General features: G+C 41.7%; 1 protein-coding gene across 3 annotated transcripts in view; it reads left to right on the plus strand.

Moving 5' to 3' along the window:
• CDH23 (cadherin related 23) overlaps positions 1–17493 on the plus strand; it is a 914269-nt gene that overhangs the window by 652491 nt on the left and 244285 nt on the right. For all 3 annotated transcript variants that reach the window (XM_083146306.1, XM_083146304.1, XM_083146305.1), the window contains exons 23-27: positions 135–280; positions 486–705; positions 2365–2517; positions 15633–15746; positions 17300–17448. In XM_083146306.1, the coding sequence (XP_083002432.1) occupies positions 135–280; positions 486–705; positions 2365–2517; positions 15633–15746; positions 17300–17448 (782 nt within the window). The remainder of the gene's footprint in view (positions 1–134; positions 281–485; positions 706–2364; positions 2518–15632; positions 15747–17299; positions 17449–17493) is intronic.

The following is a 17493-nucleotide window of genomic DNA, read 5'->3' on the forward strand; positions in this document are numbered from 1 at the left end:
CACAATGCATTGCTTTATTTCATGGAATTGCTTAAAAGGATTCTAATGAGCATCATTCAGGCAGCACATAGTCCTCTAATTATCTCTGTTATCAGTCTTGCGGGTTACTAATGCAATTTTCTCTACTTTGGCAGGTGGAACACCGCCTCTCCGTGCCACAAGCAGTGCTACAGTTTTTGTGAATTTGCTAGATCTTAATGATAATGACCCCACATTTTACAACCTGCCATTCACTGCCGAGATCCTGGAGGGCGCTTCTGTCGGAGCATCTGTATTCCAGGTAATCAGATATGTGTCTGTATTTTCAAAATATAGTATAATAAAATGAAAAGTCTTTATGCAGTAAATAATTCAAACAAGACTGTGGTAGTAAAATTCAGATCTACACTACTACAACCAGTTATTTCCAAATGAACGTTCTACAGTAGCGTCAATAACAATGTACATTTGGATTTTTATTCTAAACTAATTTATTTCATTTTAAGGTGGTGGCTATAGACCTAGATGAAGGTCTGAATGGACAAGTGACCTATCGGATGCAGGTTGGAATGCCACGCATGGACTTTGTCATAAATAGCACAAGTGGATTAGTGACCTCTACGGCTATTCTAGACAGAGAGCGGATTGCAGAGTATTACCTTCGGGTAGTGGCCAGTGATGCGGGATCTCCATCAAAGAGCTCCACTAGTAGCCTTACAGTTCGTGGTAAGGTCCTATTTCCGTCATAAAATATTCTGGTTACACTTACCTGTTTTAGTTTAGGAATGATCAAGCAAGTATGTGCAGCACTTCTTTTAATTAGATGCAATACATACCATCCATTGTAATAAATATGAACCCATACCTCTCTAGACTAAAGGCATTGGCGAATCCATGATGGCTGCGGGGTGTGTGCAGTGCCCATAGGTCCCTAGGTCCTGGAGGGCTCACTTCACACAACAAGTGCCCATATAATTATACTTACTTTTGCGGCGGCCATTGCCCCCATGCATGGTAGACTCTAGCACAGAGCTACCTGCCAGAGTCTACAGTGCTGCTGCTGCTGATGAAGAAGAGGGGGGCCACATGGAGTCTAAACACTGCCCCCTCCTTTCTTAAACCACTCCTGACAAAAGGTGTATTTATCTAGCCATCATTCATTATGACTGTCTCCAATAGAACAAAGGAAAAACCCTGTTGACACGAAGAATAACTTTGCATGGTAAATAATATTCGGCCATTACATGTTTAGCTTTTTATGGGAAAGATGTTTAGTGTTGCTAGGGGAATGAGGTCAGGGGTTGGTAAGGAGATATGGCTCACTGCCATCTAAGTTAGATCCCGGAGCCCCGCTCCTAGTTATGGGATGGTGGTCTGTGGTTGAGTCCCGGACATTCCTTCCTATGGCCAGGGCGTTCGGCTCCCATTAAAGAATAAATCATTTGGTTCTAGACTTTCAAATCTCTTACTGTATCAGCTGGCAGGGACTGATCACTGCAGGTAGTCCAACTAAAACATAAGGCATTAAAAGAACACACCACAATCTGGGTGGAGTGAAGACACCACACTGGCATATCTATAATGGGTGCAGGGTGTATTGAGCACAAAGGCTCCTGGGGACAGTGTGTGCGGTGCACATTGGCTCCTGGGGACCAGGGGGTGGGGGAGGTGCACCACACACCCTGCACTCATTATTTTTAAAAAACGTACTCTCTCTAGGCCCGCGGTGACAGCAGCAGAAACTGCAGAAATCACTGGGAAAATGGTACAGCATTTCGCACATTTGTAGTAAAAACATCACCGGGAAAATGCCCACTGCATGTTTTTCCCTTAGACCTGCCCATGCACAGTAGAGGCTGGGATAGTGCTAGGGTCTCTGGGTGCCCAGAGTCTACAGAGCTGCTGGCTAGAGAGAAGGGGTCCCGGACATAATCTGCACAAGGGTCTCCTCCTCTATAAAAGCGCCTCTGGTTCTCCATTCATTGAATTTATCTTCTTCCTGGAGATTGTGCACATACACAGTAGGCTCTGGCACCATTGCCAGTGCATGCTCCGACACAAGTCCTTCCAGGGTAGTGTTGGGGGCAATAAATCACAAATGTTTGTTCTGCTTTATATCGGCCATTGCTTATGTGAAGTGTACCACTGCTTTAAGGTTTGACTTTCTTATAGTTCTCACAGTTTTAATTCATATGCTTGGTTTTTTAGTCCTACAAATTGATCACTAATATGATCTCCTTGACGAGGATAATTGTAATACAGCTGGGACATCACCCCTTGTACAATGAGCCCTTGCACAAGGGTGACTTTCCCAGCTACATTACACTTGAATACTCTTTGATACATTTTTTGTGAGTATTGACTATATTTAATTTATGTTTTTAGTGTTGGATGTCAATGACGAGAGTCCCACTTTCTACCCAAAGCTGTACAATCTTTCACTGGCTGAGAATGTTCCTCGGGATTATGTGGTGGCACGCCTGAATTGCTCAGATGCGGATACAGGACTGAACGCAGAGCTCAGCTACTTCATAACTGGTACTAAACCTTATTACAGCAGTTATTTATAAAATATATATGTCATCCTTCCAGACTGGGACTCTAGAAAACTGTAACCTGCATTATTTTTTTAGATTCCTATTTGTGTACATTTTTTTAAAACATTTCAGTCAATAAAAATGCTATCACTGTAAGATCACTATAAATACCCCAACAAAGGAATAGGTTCTCCTGATGAAGGACCTACAGATCCAAGCCCCACTAGTAATTTAGGTATCCCTGATTGCCAGCACTAATGAGGATTTTGCTTCACCTGCCTAAACCAGAAGAAACAAAATCTCTGTATTTGTGCTGTTTTCATGGACTTCATCGCAACAACCCATGGATCCGGAAACTTAAAAAAAACAAGGTAATTGAATTGTCTGAAAAAAGGCAAAAGGGAGAGTTAACGTCATCGAGCATACACACTACCCCTTTTTAACAAGATATCATTCAGAATGATCCTTCTGAGCAATATTCTTTAAAGACTCATGTAGTGGCCCTTATTCTGATTCACTCGCAAAGGCAAATTCCTTCTGAAATGGACAAAACCATGTGCACTGCAGGGGGGCAAATGTAACATGCAGAGAGATTTAGAGTTGGGTGAGCTATTTTGTTTCTGTGTAGGGAAAATACTGACTGCTTTATTTTTACGCTGCAATATAGATCTCACTTTGAAGTAAAACCCAACCCAAATCTAATTCTCTCTGCACATGCTACATCTGCCCCACTTGTAGTGCACATGGTTTTGTCCATTTGAGAAGGAATTTGCCTGTGTGAGTGAACCAGAATAAGGGACAATGTGTATGAGGGTTTAAAAGTGCAGGTTTTAGTGATATCCAGGGTTCAGCACAGATGATTAAATCAAAAGAACTGAGGCACTGATTAAGCCACATGTGCTCAAGCCTGGCTATCACTATAATCTGGACAGCTGAGGATCAAAGTTGGGATGCCTGCTGTACTCCATAGATACTTGAAGTTGGGATAAAGAAAGATCTGCACTATAAGTTGCTGATTGCTGTTTTTAATGCAGCCACTTACTTTTTCAAGGGAATGGAGCAAGCAAGTAGTTTAGGGTTGCCTACCGGACCCTCTCCTTCAGGGAGAAAATGCTCTGTTCCTGGACTTCCCTGGTAATGTAGGATTGCCATCACCTGTGGTGAGCTAGGTAATTGATAAGAAAGGTGTTTCACCACAGGTGATGGCAATCATACATTACCAGGGCAGTCCAGGAACAGAGCATTGTCTCCCTGAAGGAGAGGGTCAGGTAGGCAACCCTGACGTAGTTTGTTAATGGTATATATTGATATTGTAATTGGAAGTACCATTCTGTATGTGTAGTGTAGCCTCTGATAACTTGCCTGTGAAACAAGGGTTGGACAGGTCCAGCAGTTACTGCGTAGGTGGCAGAGACATGATTTCTGACCATTTTCTTTATTTTATTTAAATGTGGCCCTGAATATTGCATACAGAAACCAAAAATAGCTATATTATGATAAAGTGCCCCAACTTATGACATCCGAAATTCAGATAAACTGTATATATTGGTACGGATAGTGCAATTTTTCTATTCTCTAGCTTTTGTTTCTCACTTTATTTTATATAATCTTGCAAATGTTCTGTGTAGCGAGAGGATGTGAAAGGATAGATTTGTGTTTTATCTACATAAAGATTAAATACATTTCTTACCCTAGAAGAGCATACAAAATGTAACATGTCTTATTAGCTTTTCCCTTAACTGCAAAATGTTATTCCATTATTGTTACACTGTTTTGTCAAGGTTTTTAAGGCGAGTTCATGCCAGGTTCTCACAAATGTTATAGATTGCGGATTTTTCCTGGATTGTTGCATAAAAAGGTGGTGTGAGTTCGCCCTCTAGTGGTGGTATGAAAATCATTTCTGTAATCCTTTTCTCCCATTGTATGTCCACTTTTTTTTTATTTCTGCTCGTCTCTGAAATAAGGTCCAAACCATCTTCTATCACATACCTCTGTATTTCTGTAATCCTTTTCTCCCATTGTATGTCCACTTTTTTTTCATTATATGCTTTTGCCAAGCTGTCTTCTGCTCTATTGGTTCTTTTTTCATTTATATTTCTATTCCATTAAAATTTAAAAATATCGGCATAAGGATTGGTCAGTAAAGCAACAGCAAACAAAAAACATAAAGTGAATGCAAATGTAAAAACAATGGTCAATATATGATATAAATGATCCCTCCTGCATAGTTTTGCTATGTAAATTGGTCTTTGGTTAAGAATCATTACTGTACTGTTTTAGCAATGGATGACTTAGGCTTAACCATATGGGAGCGTACTGTGCAAAACTATAAAACAAACTATTTGTAAGTGTTGCGGGACACATTGAGTAACTAAGGAGGTAATTCTGGAGCGATGGTGGTCATTCGCAATGGGGAACGATGGTGAAGGCCTGCGCATATAGGGGGTATTCAATCTGGGGTTGCTCGACAACCGTGACCCTGTCCCATTCTCGGTCTGCTCGACTGAGAACACGCAGTCGGGATTCAATGTCCCGCCTGCAGCGTGAGGAAAAGGAAGCGTGGCCGCGAGTTATGGCCGGGAAGAGGCGAGCTGCAGCCGGCAGTTCGTCACTTCCCAGCCGTTCTCGGCAGAACGAGCCTGTCTGCTTGTGAAGTCGGGCTCATTCTGCCGAGCTCCCCTGTTCAATGCTGTCGGGGGAGATAGCATTGAATAGGGCCCGGCAGCCATCTCCCCCTCAGGAGATGGTCGCCGGTGATTGAATACCCCCCATAAGCTTATATGCATGTGCAGGCCTTCTGTGCAGTCACCCTAGGAGACTTGCCCGCCCTGTTCACGTAGTAGGGCACCGCAAAACTGAGTCACTAGAGTGTGACTTATATTTGCGAGTGCTTAAGAAATCATTCAATGGTTGGCGACTATCAAATGATTTTGGTCCCGCGCGCAAGGCTGCGAATGGATGTCTATGTGGGCGGCGTTTAGTTGGCTCGCAAAGCTGCGAAATACGCAATTTTGCGAGTCAACCAGAATGACCTAAGTGTGTAACTGGAGCACCTCTTAGTTAGTGCGACAATTTAAACAGAGTGATCGCACAAGACCAACTGTCTCTTCCAAACATCACATACTGTAGCAATCATCATGCAACATAGATTTTAATATATGCCAAGTAGAACAAGCATTTTTCAAAAAAAATGTGTAATAAATAAAAAGAAACCAGAACACTTCAACAGAGATATAGGCTAGAGACCAATATCACAGGTATGGAACTGCTGTCACACCTCATCATGGGAAACACAAACATTATGCAAAATGCATTTACAAATTAAACTGTATAAAAATGGTTTACATTACAAGAAGAAAAACAGAGGCACAATGTTACATATTAGTATTTCCAGCTATACATACAGGTTTTCCAGCTGTAGATACAGGTTTTCCAGCTATTTAGTGCATACATAACCTAGTCCTGAGTCTGCTCCTCCAACCCCCTGCCTCATGCCTTGACCATCTCAGCTTTGCTTACATCCTGCCATCAAACCAACTCCCGCTTGCTTGCACCTCATATCATCTGTCTGTCACCCCTTCCCACTTGATTGTCAGCTCCTCAGAGGAGGGACCTCTTCCTTCTTATTGTCAAAGCCCTCTTCTCACATTTTACTTACATGCTCTCTCCCACACAGTGACCATCTTTGACCGCATACTCTCCTGCTGGTAAAGGCTCATCTCTATCTATGGCCACCGGTTCGGGGCCAAGGATTGCATTATAAAGGAATTTATGTATTTGTTTCTATTTTATTTATTTTTTTATTTTTATTAACCGTTTCTTTTATAGCGCATACATATTCCGCAGCACTTTACAGAGAATATTTGAACATTCACATCAGTCCCTGCCCCAGTGAAGCTTACAATCTATATTCCCTACCACATGTACACGCACACACAGACATTCTAGGGTTAATCTTGTGGGAGCCAATGAACCTACCAGTATATTTTTGGATTGTGGGAGGAAACCGAAGTACCCGGAATATGGGGAGAATATACAAACTCTGCACAGTTAGAGTTAGGGCTGTACGGATGGTCTAGTGATTGCCTCACACCATGGCCCTAAATGCAAAAAATGTACCCGTGCAAAGCATGGGCGGGTTGCTAGTATATATATATATATATATATATATATATATATATATATATATATACAGTATATATATATATATATATATATATATATATATATATAGTGTATGCTATAGGATTCCTTGAACTTGGGGAAAAAAACTCCCTTCCTGGAAACTATTCCTGTTAGACTAGCAGCAGGTATTTACATATAAGCTTATTTGCCAGTTGTCTGTAAGATTGCCGATAACATGTCTGTCTCCTAATAATTTCATCTGATGTTTTTATGAATACATCTCCCTATATTTCTGGCCTAATTTAAGCATCACCACTATAAATGTCTTCATTATGTCATCAGCAGCATACTGTTATCCCATTTTCTATAGAATGCAGTCACCCACTAATAGTTGATACTACAAGTGGTAGGACTGCTGTATATAGCAATATACTGTAAGATAAAGGAATAATGGAGGAAAGTGCTTGTGTTCAGTAAATGATCAGAATGGCATGCCTGCTGTACAGAGACTGGGAGGCTTTTTAATAAATTCACTTGTAATTGTCTTGACAACCCACCTTACTTTTTGCCCAATTAAATTTGATTGAATTTCTCTATTGAAATACTTCTAAGGTGAATGACACATAATTATCAGTATGCAGCAACAGTACTTCAATTAAACTATTCTTTCAGCTACAATACACACATTTTCTCTTTGTGACATGCCCCTAATCACTCTAATTGTTATAGGAATAAGGGATGTCTTAATGCGATACTTATGTTAATATGTATTTAGCTAATCATAACTCTGTTTGTAACATTATACAGGTCCATCATCCAGTAGTTTTACGCTGAAAGTGTAAATTCCTGCTGTGTATTTATTGTTTTGTGTTGCTGTCTGCTCTCGATACTATTAGAATTGTTTTATTAGCAATCTAATTGCTGAAAATAACGATGGCCCCTTTTTAAAGTACTGTCCTTAGGAAGCTATGTCCCAATGCTAGTCGTTGGTGCCCATATATGAAGAATGTAGGGGGGGGGGGGTTCCTACACAATTATTTGTTTACTAGCAAAATTACTCACAGACAGTGCTTTCTTAGTGTGAGCAGATGCACTGTGTTTTTACAAGAACCATGAGTTGTCATAAAAAGTTTGGGTAATTTTGTCTAATGTTTTCAAATTGATTTTCCTAACTGTTTCTTTGCGATGTCTACTTGCTCTACTATGGTCCTGATAATCAGCCGTCAAATTTTAATGCATCATTTTACAAATGTTTGGAAAGTTTTCTCAGTGTTGATCTTTGCTGACCTTCGTGTTCTCGCTGATCTCGCTTCTACTCTTGCTAGACGTTGAATGTTTGTTGCTCTAATTCAGGATGGGGAACCTTTGGCCCTCCAGCTGTTGTTGAACTACACATCCCATACTGCACTGCTACAATTTTGCTATTTAGACATGCTAAAACTGTTGCAAGGCACGCTGGGATGCGTAGTTCAACAACAGCTGGAGGGCCGAAGGTTCCCCATCCCCGCTCTAATTCAAGCTCTGACATTTTTGTGACGTCACAGAGAAACACACACAGACAATAATAGACGCCATTCAGGAAGAGACGTAGTCGTAGATCAACAACAAAATCGCTGTGAAATGGTAATAGAGATGGAGCCATTCTCATCAGAGCGTGACTACCCCCATGCGTCATCCACACTTTTCTGTTTTCAAAATTTCCCACCACCCCCACTTTCCTCCCCAAAATCCACAAGTCACTCACTTCACCACCTGGACGCCCCATTATTTCTGGTATCAATTCCCTTACTTTCAATATATCCTTTTATGTTGATCACTTTTTACAGCCCTATGTTATGCAGCTGAGGTCATACATCAGAGATACAACTGATCTCCTAACAAAAATTCAAAACATTGTCTGGAAACCAACACATGCATTTATGACCCTAGATGTCAGTGCCCTTTATACCAACATTCCGCACGATCTAGGATGCAAAGTGATAGAAAGGAGACTTTCACAGACAGATGTTGACCTCAGCTGCAAACATAGGACGTTCATAATTGATTCTATTAAATTTATACTTACTCACAATTATTTCCTGTTTTCGGATCAGTTCTTTCTTCAGGTGAATGGGACGGCCATGGGGACCAGGTTTGCACCCAGCTACGCCAACCTATACATGGGGGAGGTCGAGGACACCCATGTGTGGGGCGGCAGCTGGGGTGACAGCCTGGTCTTCTATGGCCGTTATATAGATGATCTTTTTATTATTTGGGATGGGGACCTACACTCTGCTACACAATTTGTCACCCACATCAATAATAATTTGTATAATTTAACCTTCACTCACACTTATGACACCCACACCATTAATTTTCTGGATCTGACTCTTCAATCAAATATTAATCACATAGTTTCTCAAAACTACATCAAATCAGTTAACACCAACTCATATCTTCATTATACTAGCGCCCATTATTTACCATGGAAAAGAAACATCCCAAAAAGTCAATTCATGCGTCTTAAACGCAATTGTGCCTGTGATAACATTTTCCATAAACAGGCCGACGATCTCAAACAATCATTTAGAGACAGAGGTTATCCTAATACATTAATAGATTCAGCATTAGAGGAGGTCCAAAAAATGAATAGACAAGAACTCCTCGTTAAAAAAGACCCAAAAACAAAACAATCCAATCAGAATGAAGACATTACATTTGTCTGCAAATTCAATAATCAAGCCCCAACAATAAAGAAAATAATATCTCAAAACTATAGGATACTTCAACAAGACAAAATTCTTAATGAAATCCTCCCCAACTGTCCTAGGGTTGTATATAGGAAAAATAGGTCTCTCAAGACCATGCTAGCACCAAGCCATCTAAATGCCCCCCATAAAACAGTAACAGAAACAGATGGAACCAGTTGGTTGACACAAAAACCCAATGATTTCTTTAAATGCGGAAAGGGCCGCTGCACAATGTGTCAACACATTCCGAGAAGATTAAATACAGTTACACTACCCACTACAGAAGAACAATACAACCTAAAGTCATTTATCAATTGTAACTCAAATTACGTAATCTATCTGTTAAAATGTGGTTGCAACCTTCCATACGATTAGGCCCCTCCACGTCCGATTTATGGAGCATAGAAGAAATATAATCAATCAAAACAACCTACATAGTGTCTCCAGACATTTCTTAAAAAATCACAATCATGATCCCTCCTCTCTGACAATAGTGGGCCTTGAACAAATTGAACGAACACAGAGAGGAGGTGATAGATTTAATAAATTATGTAAACGTGAAGTATATTGGATGCTAAAATTCAACTCAATGCATCCCGATGGCTTGAACGAAAGCATGGAATTAAATTCAATAATACAATGATTCCAAAATCTTCAAGATCTAATTGTTGTTTGTTTATATGTTCACGTATCTAGACCTAAATTCTGTATATTTAGCCCAACCTCTCTTCTTCTCACCTTAATCATTATCCATTTACGCTCTTTATAAGTATATGTCATCTTAACAGAAACAATATTGCCCCTCAATGTCCATTGGATGGTGCGACTCTGTGGCCGCGGCTCGTTACACTGCCCCGGTCTTTGCGCACTGTGACGATCGGACTGGAGCTGTGGCGAGCTGCGGCCGCAGCGTTCGCATCATCCATATGGATCCCAAAATTGAAGAATTATTATTATGCATACTATTATTATTCTATTGGAATGTTACTTAATTCTTGGACACTGAATATGACCGCAGAGCAAAATACATTATACACTATCTATTTCATCAACTCCATCTAAAGAATTTAGCAAAACATCTTATGCTCTGCTCTCTTCAGTACAATGAAAACAAAAACAAAAACAAATAGACAGTTTCTATGGTAACCAGATAATGCTCCCACTATCACTAATGTGATTGGAAATTTGTTTCATGTGACCGACGCCTAATTGGATCCCGGCATACACGTGACCGGCTCAGAGCTGAATACCCACACCACATATTCGTAGCCCCCACGTGACCGGACACGTCAGGGAAGGTGATTACACCTGATTGGTCTAAGACGCAAAAGGGAATCTCCCCTCTGAAGGAGATACGAGCACTCAGACAGTACCCACGTGACCGGTGATATCACCGATCACATGACCAATTCTGATTGGACAGAGACCTACACGTGACCGGGCATTAAGTAGAGATCTTACGTATATACTCTCACCCTGATCCTCATCTATTTCTTCTAATGTTATTACAGATCATGCTTGACTCTAATAAAGAGTAGAACATCGCTGCTTATTATCATCATGACCGATATGTATAAATATTAAATTACACGTATGCCCATACATCTTACTTCAGGGTATGACGTGTACATCACGTGACCATGACAGGTCACGTGACACGAATCGAGATACTTTAATAATCAGTTTAAACTGTTTTTTATATTCATACTTACATGTTTGAATTATTTAATAAATAGCTAGACAGTTCTGCCTTCTAGAGAAGTATTATTTTATTTATTTTAATGAACGGTATCCTATTGTCAATTTACCATTGTACAGCTGTACTTAATCTGGTAATCACCACTGGGGTATTTATACAGCCCAGTGTGGTGACCCATTTATACTTTGCTCCTGAAGAAGCTGGGTGTTTGTCCCAGAGAAACGCGTTGAGCCTCCCCGCACAGTGGACATTCCTTCCAAGCGCATCACTGCAATTCGATATAAATCCACACATAAAGAACACCATTGCGTGCATTTGCACCATCCCATCCGGACTTTTTATCCGAGGCAGCCACTGGAATATCCATTCAATCCTCCAGGTTACACCATCCTTCCCATCAGAGGAAGCTAATTCACCAACTGAACTCTGTTTGGGACCGTAATTGGCCACCTGGTTATCTGCTATCATGGGACTACAACATAAGATGTCCGTGTGGTAATATGCATATCTTTATGCTTGCTTCATATTGTAATTGTGATGCACATTGAATGTCCACATATTTTATTGTAACCCCCCTTATTTTACACACAATTTTACAAATTTATAAACGATACAGCTTTTTAAGTAATATCTTATTAACAAATAAATACATTGTAAAGGATACCGTTCTGTTTACTCATTTTATTTTTCTCAGCCAGCGCTGGTACACTTCCTTTATAGTTCCCACCTCTGGCTATATGTGATCTCTGTGGTCATGGTACTGAGAAAAACGCTATGAAAGTTCCATAACACATCCATGAGATGTTCTCCTTTTCCCATACACATGAGGACACCTCTCAGTGAACACCCAGGAACTTCCTTGGTTGTGCCTTTACCGTCCCTAATGCCAGTATTCCCAAACAGCTTATGAAGTTGTATAGTCAGGGAAGGTCATGCACCATTGGGGTTTTCAGAAAGAAAATTATTGCTCCACCGTGTCCCTGTGCCCACTTCTGAGTTCTGAATTAGGCCCTCATTCTTTTGCTTTATCAGACTGTCTGCAAACCTGCATAGATATAACCAAGTCCCAGACTAGATGGGCCAAATAGTTGTTATCTGCCGTCACATTCTATAGGGGAAATTTACTAAGATGGGAACGTTCTATTGAATATGGGATGTTGCCCAATCTATCTATTCTCCAGAACACGGGTGTCAAACACAAGGCCCGCGGGCCAAATCCGGCCCGACAGACCTCGTCATGTGGCCCGCGCAGCCGCCGCCAGCCTTCACCTTTTATTCTCTTTTTTGAGAGGTTTTTTTTGCACTGCCGGCGGCCATGTTCCTGTGGTCTTTTAAGATGTCTGCAGCCACAGGAACATGGCCGCCGGCCTCCACGGCTACGTGGAGGAGGGCCCGGCAGCCTGTTCCCTCTTATCGAGGCAGTGGCAGACGCTGGGTGGGGACGTCATGACGATGATGCCTCCCACCCACTCGTCTGCAGAGAGGAAGGAAGGCAGACCGAGTCGGGGGGGCCGCAGCAGGACAGGCCACGGCGCAGAGAGTGGAATTGAAATTACTGGAGCCGCAGCAGCAGTAAAGGAGCCTGAGGGATAAAATACAGTAAATTACATAATAAAACAATATATCTGGTGGTGGCGTCATGGCATTACTTTTATATTATACAGGGGGAGCAGCCTGTGGTGTCATTATTATTGTACAGGAGGAGCAGCCTGTGGTGTCATGGCATTATGCCATGACACCACAGGCTGCTCCCCCTGTATAATATTAATGCCATGACACCACAGGCTGCTCCCCCTGTATAATATAAAAGTAATGCCATGACACCACAGGCTGCTCCCTCTGTATAATAATAATGCAATGACACCAGAGGCTGCTCCCCCTGTATAAGAATTTGTGTCATGGCATTACTATTGTTATATTATACAGCGGGAGCAGCCTGTGCTGTCATTGCATTATTATTATACAGCGGGAGCAGCCTGTGGTGTCATTGCATTATTATTATACAGCGGCCCTTTGAGGGTGACCAAACTGCTGATGCGGCCCCCGATGAATTTGAGTTTGACACCCCTGCTCTAGAAGATGCTAAATGAGTAAGAAGTAGAATCTGATTGGTTGATTTGGGCAACATCTCATCTTCAGTAGACCTCTCATCCTAGTAAATGAATTTCAAGTTTCTACATAGCCAACATATTTTTTCAAGAATGCCATTAACACTGTGTCTAGTAAACCTCTAGTTTCTATATATCCCAGGGATAAAATGACTCTCCCACCTCTCATTCTTCATGCACAGCGCAATAGAGTGGATCTGAGAGGGTCCCATCTGATTTTGGCAAAGATTGTTTAATAGTGCCTGAGGGAAATTCTCGTCATCTTTGCATCTAACTTTACTGACTGGCATATTAGCTCCACAAAGCCATTTTTGCAGGGCATTCTTATGTGCAAAATGACAACATGTGACATCAGAGGTCAGAGATCACTACATCGTTTCCGCCAAGTAACACACAGTATTAAATGAACAAGCACAGAACTTATGACCATATTAAGAGGGTACATAGTAGTTCAGGAGGTGACCGGAGAAAGTCCATCTGGCTTCATTCGCATCCGGCGTGACCTTTCACAGTCAGCATCTCTGATCCTTTCTGTTTGCTCTCCCAGGGCATTGGGTCACTGAGTAGCACTCACCTAGTACATGACTGGAAGACCATTATTAAGAAAGAAATGAACAATGTGGGAGACTAAGGGGGGTATTTAATCCAGGGTCATGACTTTCTGGCTGGCCCGACAGCCATGACCCTGGCCCGTTCTCTGCCCGCTCAACTGCATTGGGATTCAATGTCCCACCTGTCGCTATCTGTCCGTGACCTCGACAATCCACAACTGTTCTCAGCAAAATGAGCCCGGCTGCTTTTAACCCCTTCACGACATTGCCTTTTAAGGTAATTTTTTTTTTTTTTTTCCTCCTTGCGTTCAAATAAGCGTAACTTTTTTAATTTTCCGGCTATATAGACACATGAGGGCTTTTTTTTTGCGGGATAAGTTGTACTTTGTAATGGTTCCATTTACTGTACCGTATAATATTCTGGGGAATCAGGAAATAATTCAATGTGGGGTAAAAAAAAAAAAAACGCCATTGCACAATTTTGCGCTGGTTACGTTTTTTTTGGAGTTCATAGTTCGTTTAAAATGATGGGTTATCTTTATTCTATGGGTCGTTACGATTCTGGCGATACCAAACTTCTATAGTTTTCGTTATGTTTTACCACTAAAAAAAAAAAATCGCAACTTTTACGGTTTTTCTAATTTGCGTTGCGTCGCCATGTTCTGCGGCTTATAACTTTTTTATTTTTCCACCTACGGACCTGGGTGAGGGCTCATTTTTTGCGGGCTGAAGTGTACTTTTTAATTAATACCATTATGGGATATGGGCGACTTTCTGATCTCTTTTAGTTATTTTTTTTTGGGTACGCGATGCGACCAAAAAACGTAGTTTTGGCGTTGGGGATTATTTTCCGTTTACGCCTTTAACCGTGCGGGATAACTAATGTTATATTTTAATAGATCGGACTTTTAGGAACGCGGCGATACCAAATATGTTTATTTTTTTTATTTTTTATTTATTTTTATTTGGGAAATGGGGAAAGGGGGGTGATTTGAACTTTTAATATTTTTTTATTTTTTTTTATTTTTAAACTTTATTTTTTTTTTTTTTTTACTTTTACTACAAGGCCCCCTAGTGTACTTGACCACTAGGGGGCGCGATCGCCTGTACTAGGTTCAGCCATAGAGCTCTATGGCTGAACGTAGTGATTTTATGGACTTCCTATTACATCCTGCCTGAGGCAGGATGTAATAGGTATGCATACACGGCCAGCACAGGGGTCTACATTAGACCCCTGGCTACCATGGCAACCGATCGGCACCCTCCGATCTCGCTGCGGGGGGCCCCGATCGGCGCCGGAGGGGGGCGCCCCCCCTCCGATCAGCTATTTAAGCACTGCGGGCGCTTTGCCCGCGGTGCTTAAAGGGTTAAACGGCCACGATCGGCGAACTCGCCGCTCGTGGCCGTGAGAGCAGGGACCTGGCTGTAATATACAGCCATTACCTGCTCTCTTTCAAGCCAGCTCACTCCGTGAGCTGGCTTGATTCCCCCGCAACGGACATATGACGTATATATACGTCATATGTCGTGAAGGGGTTAAAGTCAGGCTCGTTATGCTGAGATGCCTGTTCAATGCTGTCGGGAAAGACCCCGTTAGAAATAGCGGTGGGGGATTGAATACCCCCCTGAGTGTCGAACAAAAACTGTTTTTGCAGTGTGTTTCGTGTTTAAAGCTGTAATCTTTCATGTAAGAATTCTTTCTCCTAAGAGAACTTCTGAAGAAGAGTGCTGGTCATCTTCTATTTATCCATTAGTTAATCTATAAAATGTGAATTGTTCATTTAACAGAATACAGTATCTCACTGTGTCATTCCTGAACTGTCTTTGAAACATGTAATAATTAAACACGGACACATTTGTAGTTTTGTGAGATGAATTAAAGTACTGAATGTTTATTTCTGCAGGAGGAAACCAGGATGGAAAGTTTATGGTTGGCTTTCGTGATGGCATACTCAGAACAGTGGTCAATCTTGACCGGGAAACCATGGCTTTCTACAGCTTGGTCTTGGAAGCTATTGGTAAGAAAACACAATTTGCACTAGTAATGTACTGTAGCAAATTGATCCTAATGTTTCAATAGGTCGTTTTTCTTTAATGGAGATATAGAAATGTATGATTACTACACATTTTGGGACATTGCCGGCTACAAATCGTAAATGTCACCAATATTGTTTTTGATGATTTTAAGATACCTTCTCCTTTGTGGAGAGTGCTATACTTTCTAATCAGATATTATTTGTAGACATGATTCAGAGGTGGACCAGGCCTTAAATAGCAGAACCGGGGCTGGGTACTACTACAGCATATGTGGCTTACTCAGAGGTGTGGCCACACATTCCACAAAAAATATATACATTAATACAGTATATAACAAAATATTAATTGTGGGTCTGCAAAGCTCCAGGTAGTGGGTCCCACTTCCTCTGCGGTGCCATCTTCCTAGTAATATTCAGGTAGATGGTATACAGTATGTGCACTTGGGAGCACAGTGCCAGTGTCTTTGCTTTGACTGGGTGGTGCAATCTGTCTAACAATGTCACTAGAAAGATGGGACTATTGCAGGAAATGGTCAGCTTGTCATCACAAGGGAATCTGAACTTAATCTATATCAAGCCCACCGTCTTCCACAAAAATCTCTTTTAATAACAGCATTAAAACAGGCAATATTTTTATACTTCATTTCCTACATACAACTAAAAAATCTGGGGAAATGTATTAAGCCGTAAAGAGAAAGTATCAGCCAATCAGCTCCTAACTGCCATTTTAGTGGGAGCAATTAACCTGTACTGATTTGTTGGTAGTTTATCTCTAACCACTTTATCACTCTCCAGGGCTTAGAATGTGCCGCTCATATATCTTGTTTTTTTCACACTGTCTCTTGGTATTCAGTCTTAGGGTGGGATGTATTATAATGCATCGTCGCCCATCGCACTGATGTTGAAGGCATATGTTGTGTTGTGTGGGGGGTCTCCTTCACCTTCCTGGGCTTTCCTCAGTCCCCCCATGCCCTGCGCCGCCTCCTCCCCCCTGCAGCTGGATGGAACTCCGGCTGTGTTGCTAGGGGGAGGAGGAGTTTACCTTTTGGGTCCAGGCTTCCTGGAGAAAGGTATGCGGCGGGGGTTGGCAGAGGTTGCGGCGGGTGGCGATAAGAAGCCCATGGGATTCTATAGGGTATCGCCATCCAAAGATAGCAAATACCTGGCCGGCGAAGACACCACCGCCGGGTTTTAGTACATTTGAAAATGCGGTAAAACCCCCGAAAACGGGGGGGTTTACCCCATTTTTCCTTTAGTACATCCCGCCCTTAGTTTGGTAGCACAGTTTCAGTCTACATTGTCTATTATAGCCTGGAGGAGACTATGGTCCAGGGCTCTTCACACAAATTTTGTATGCTTTGTAACCCTGACTGTCTGGCGCAATGGAGATTTCTGTCAGCTGACGAACAAACAGTGGTGATGAACTGGACAGGAGCTTTCAGTGTAGCCGTAGTATATTTCATCCTAATGAAACACACAGTCATTGTAGTGGAATATGCACAGTGATATGTGATGTCTGTGTAACACCTTTGCAGACAATGGTCCAGCAGGAAATCGGAAAACAGGAACAGCCACTGTCCTTTTAACCATACTGGACATCAATGATAATAGACCAATCTTCCTGAAGAGTAGCTATGAAGTCACAGTTCCGGAGAATGTTCCAGTATCGAGCAGCATTGTACAGGTACATGAGTCATTGTTTTGCACATCGCCTGCTAATGGAAATGTT

This window comes from Crinia signifera, chromosome 6 (genome assembly GCF_055691185.1).
Source record: "Crinia signifera chromosome 6, ASM5569118v1, whole genome shotgun sequence".
NCBI lineage: Eukaryota > Metazoa > Chordata > Amphibia > Anura > Myobatrachidae > Crinia > Crinia signifera.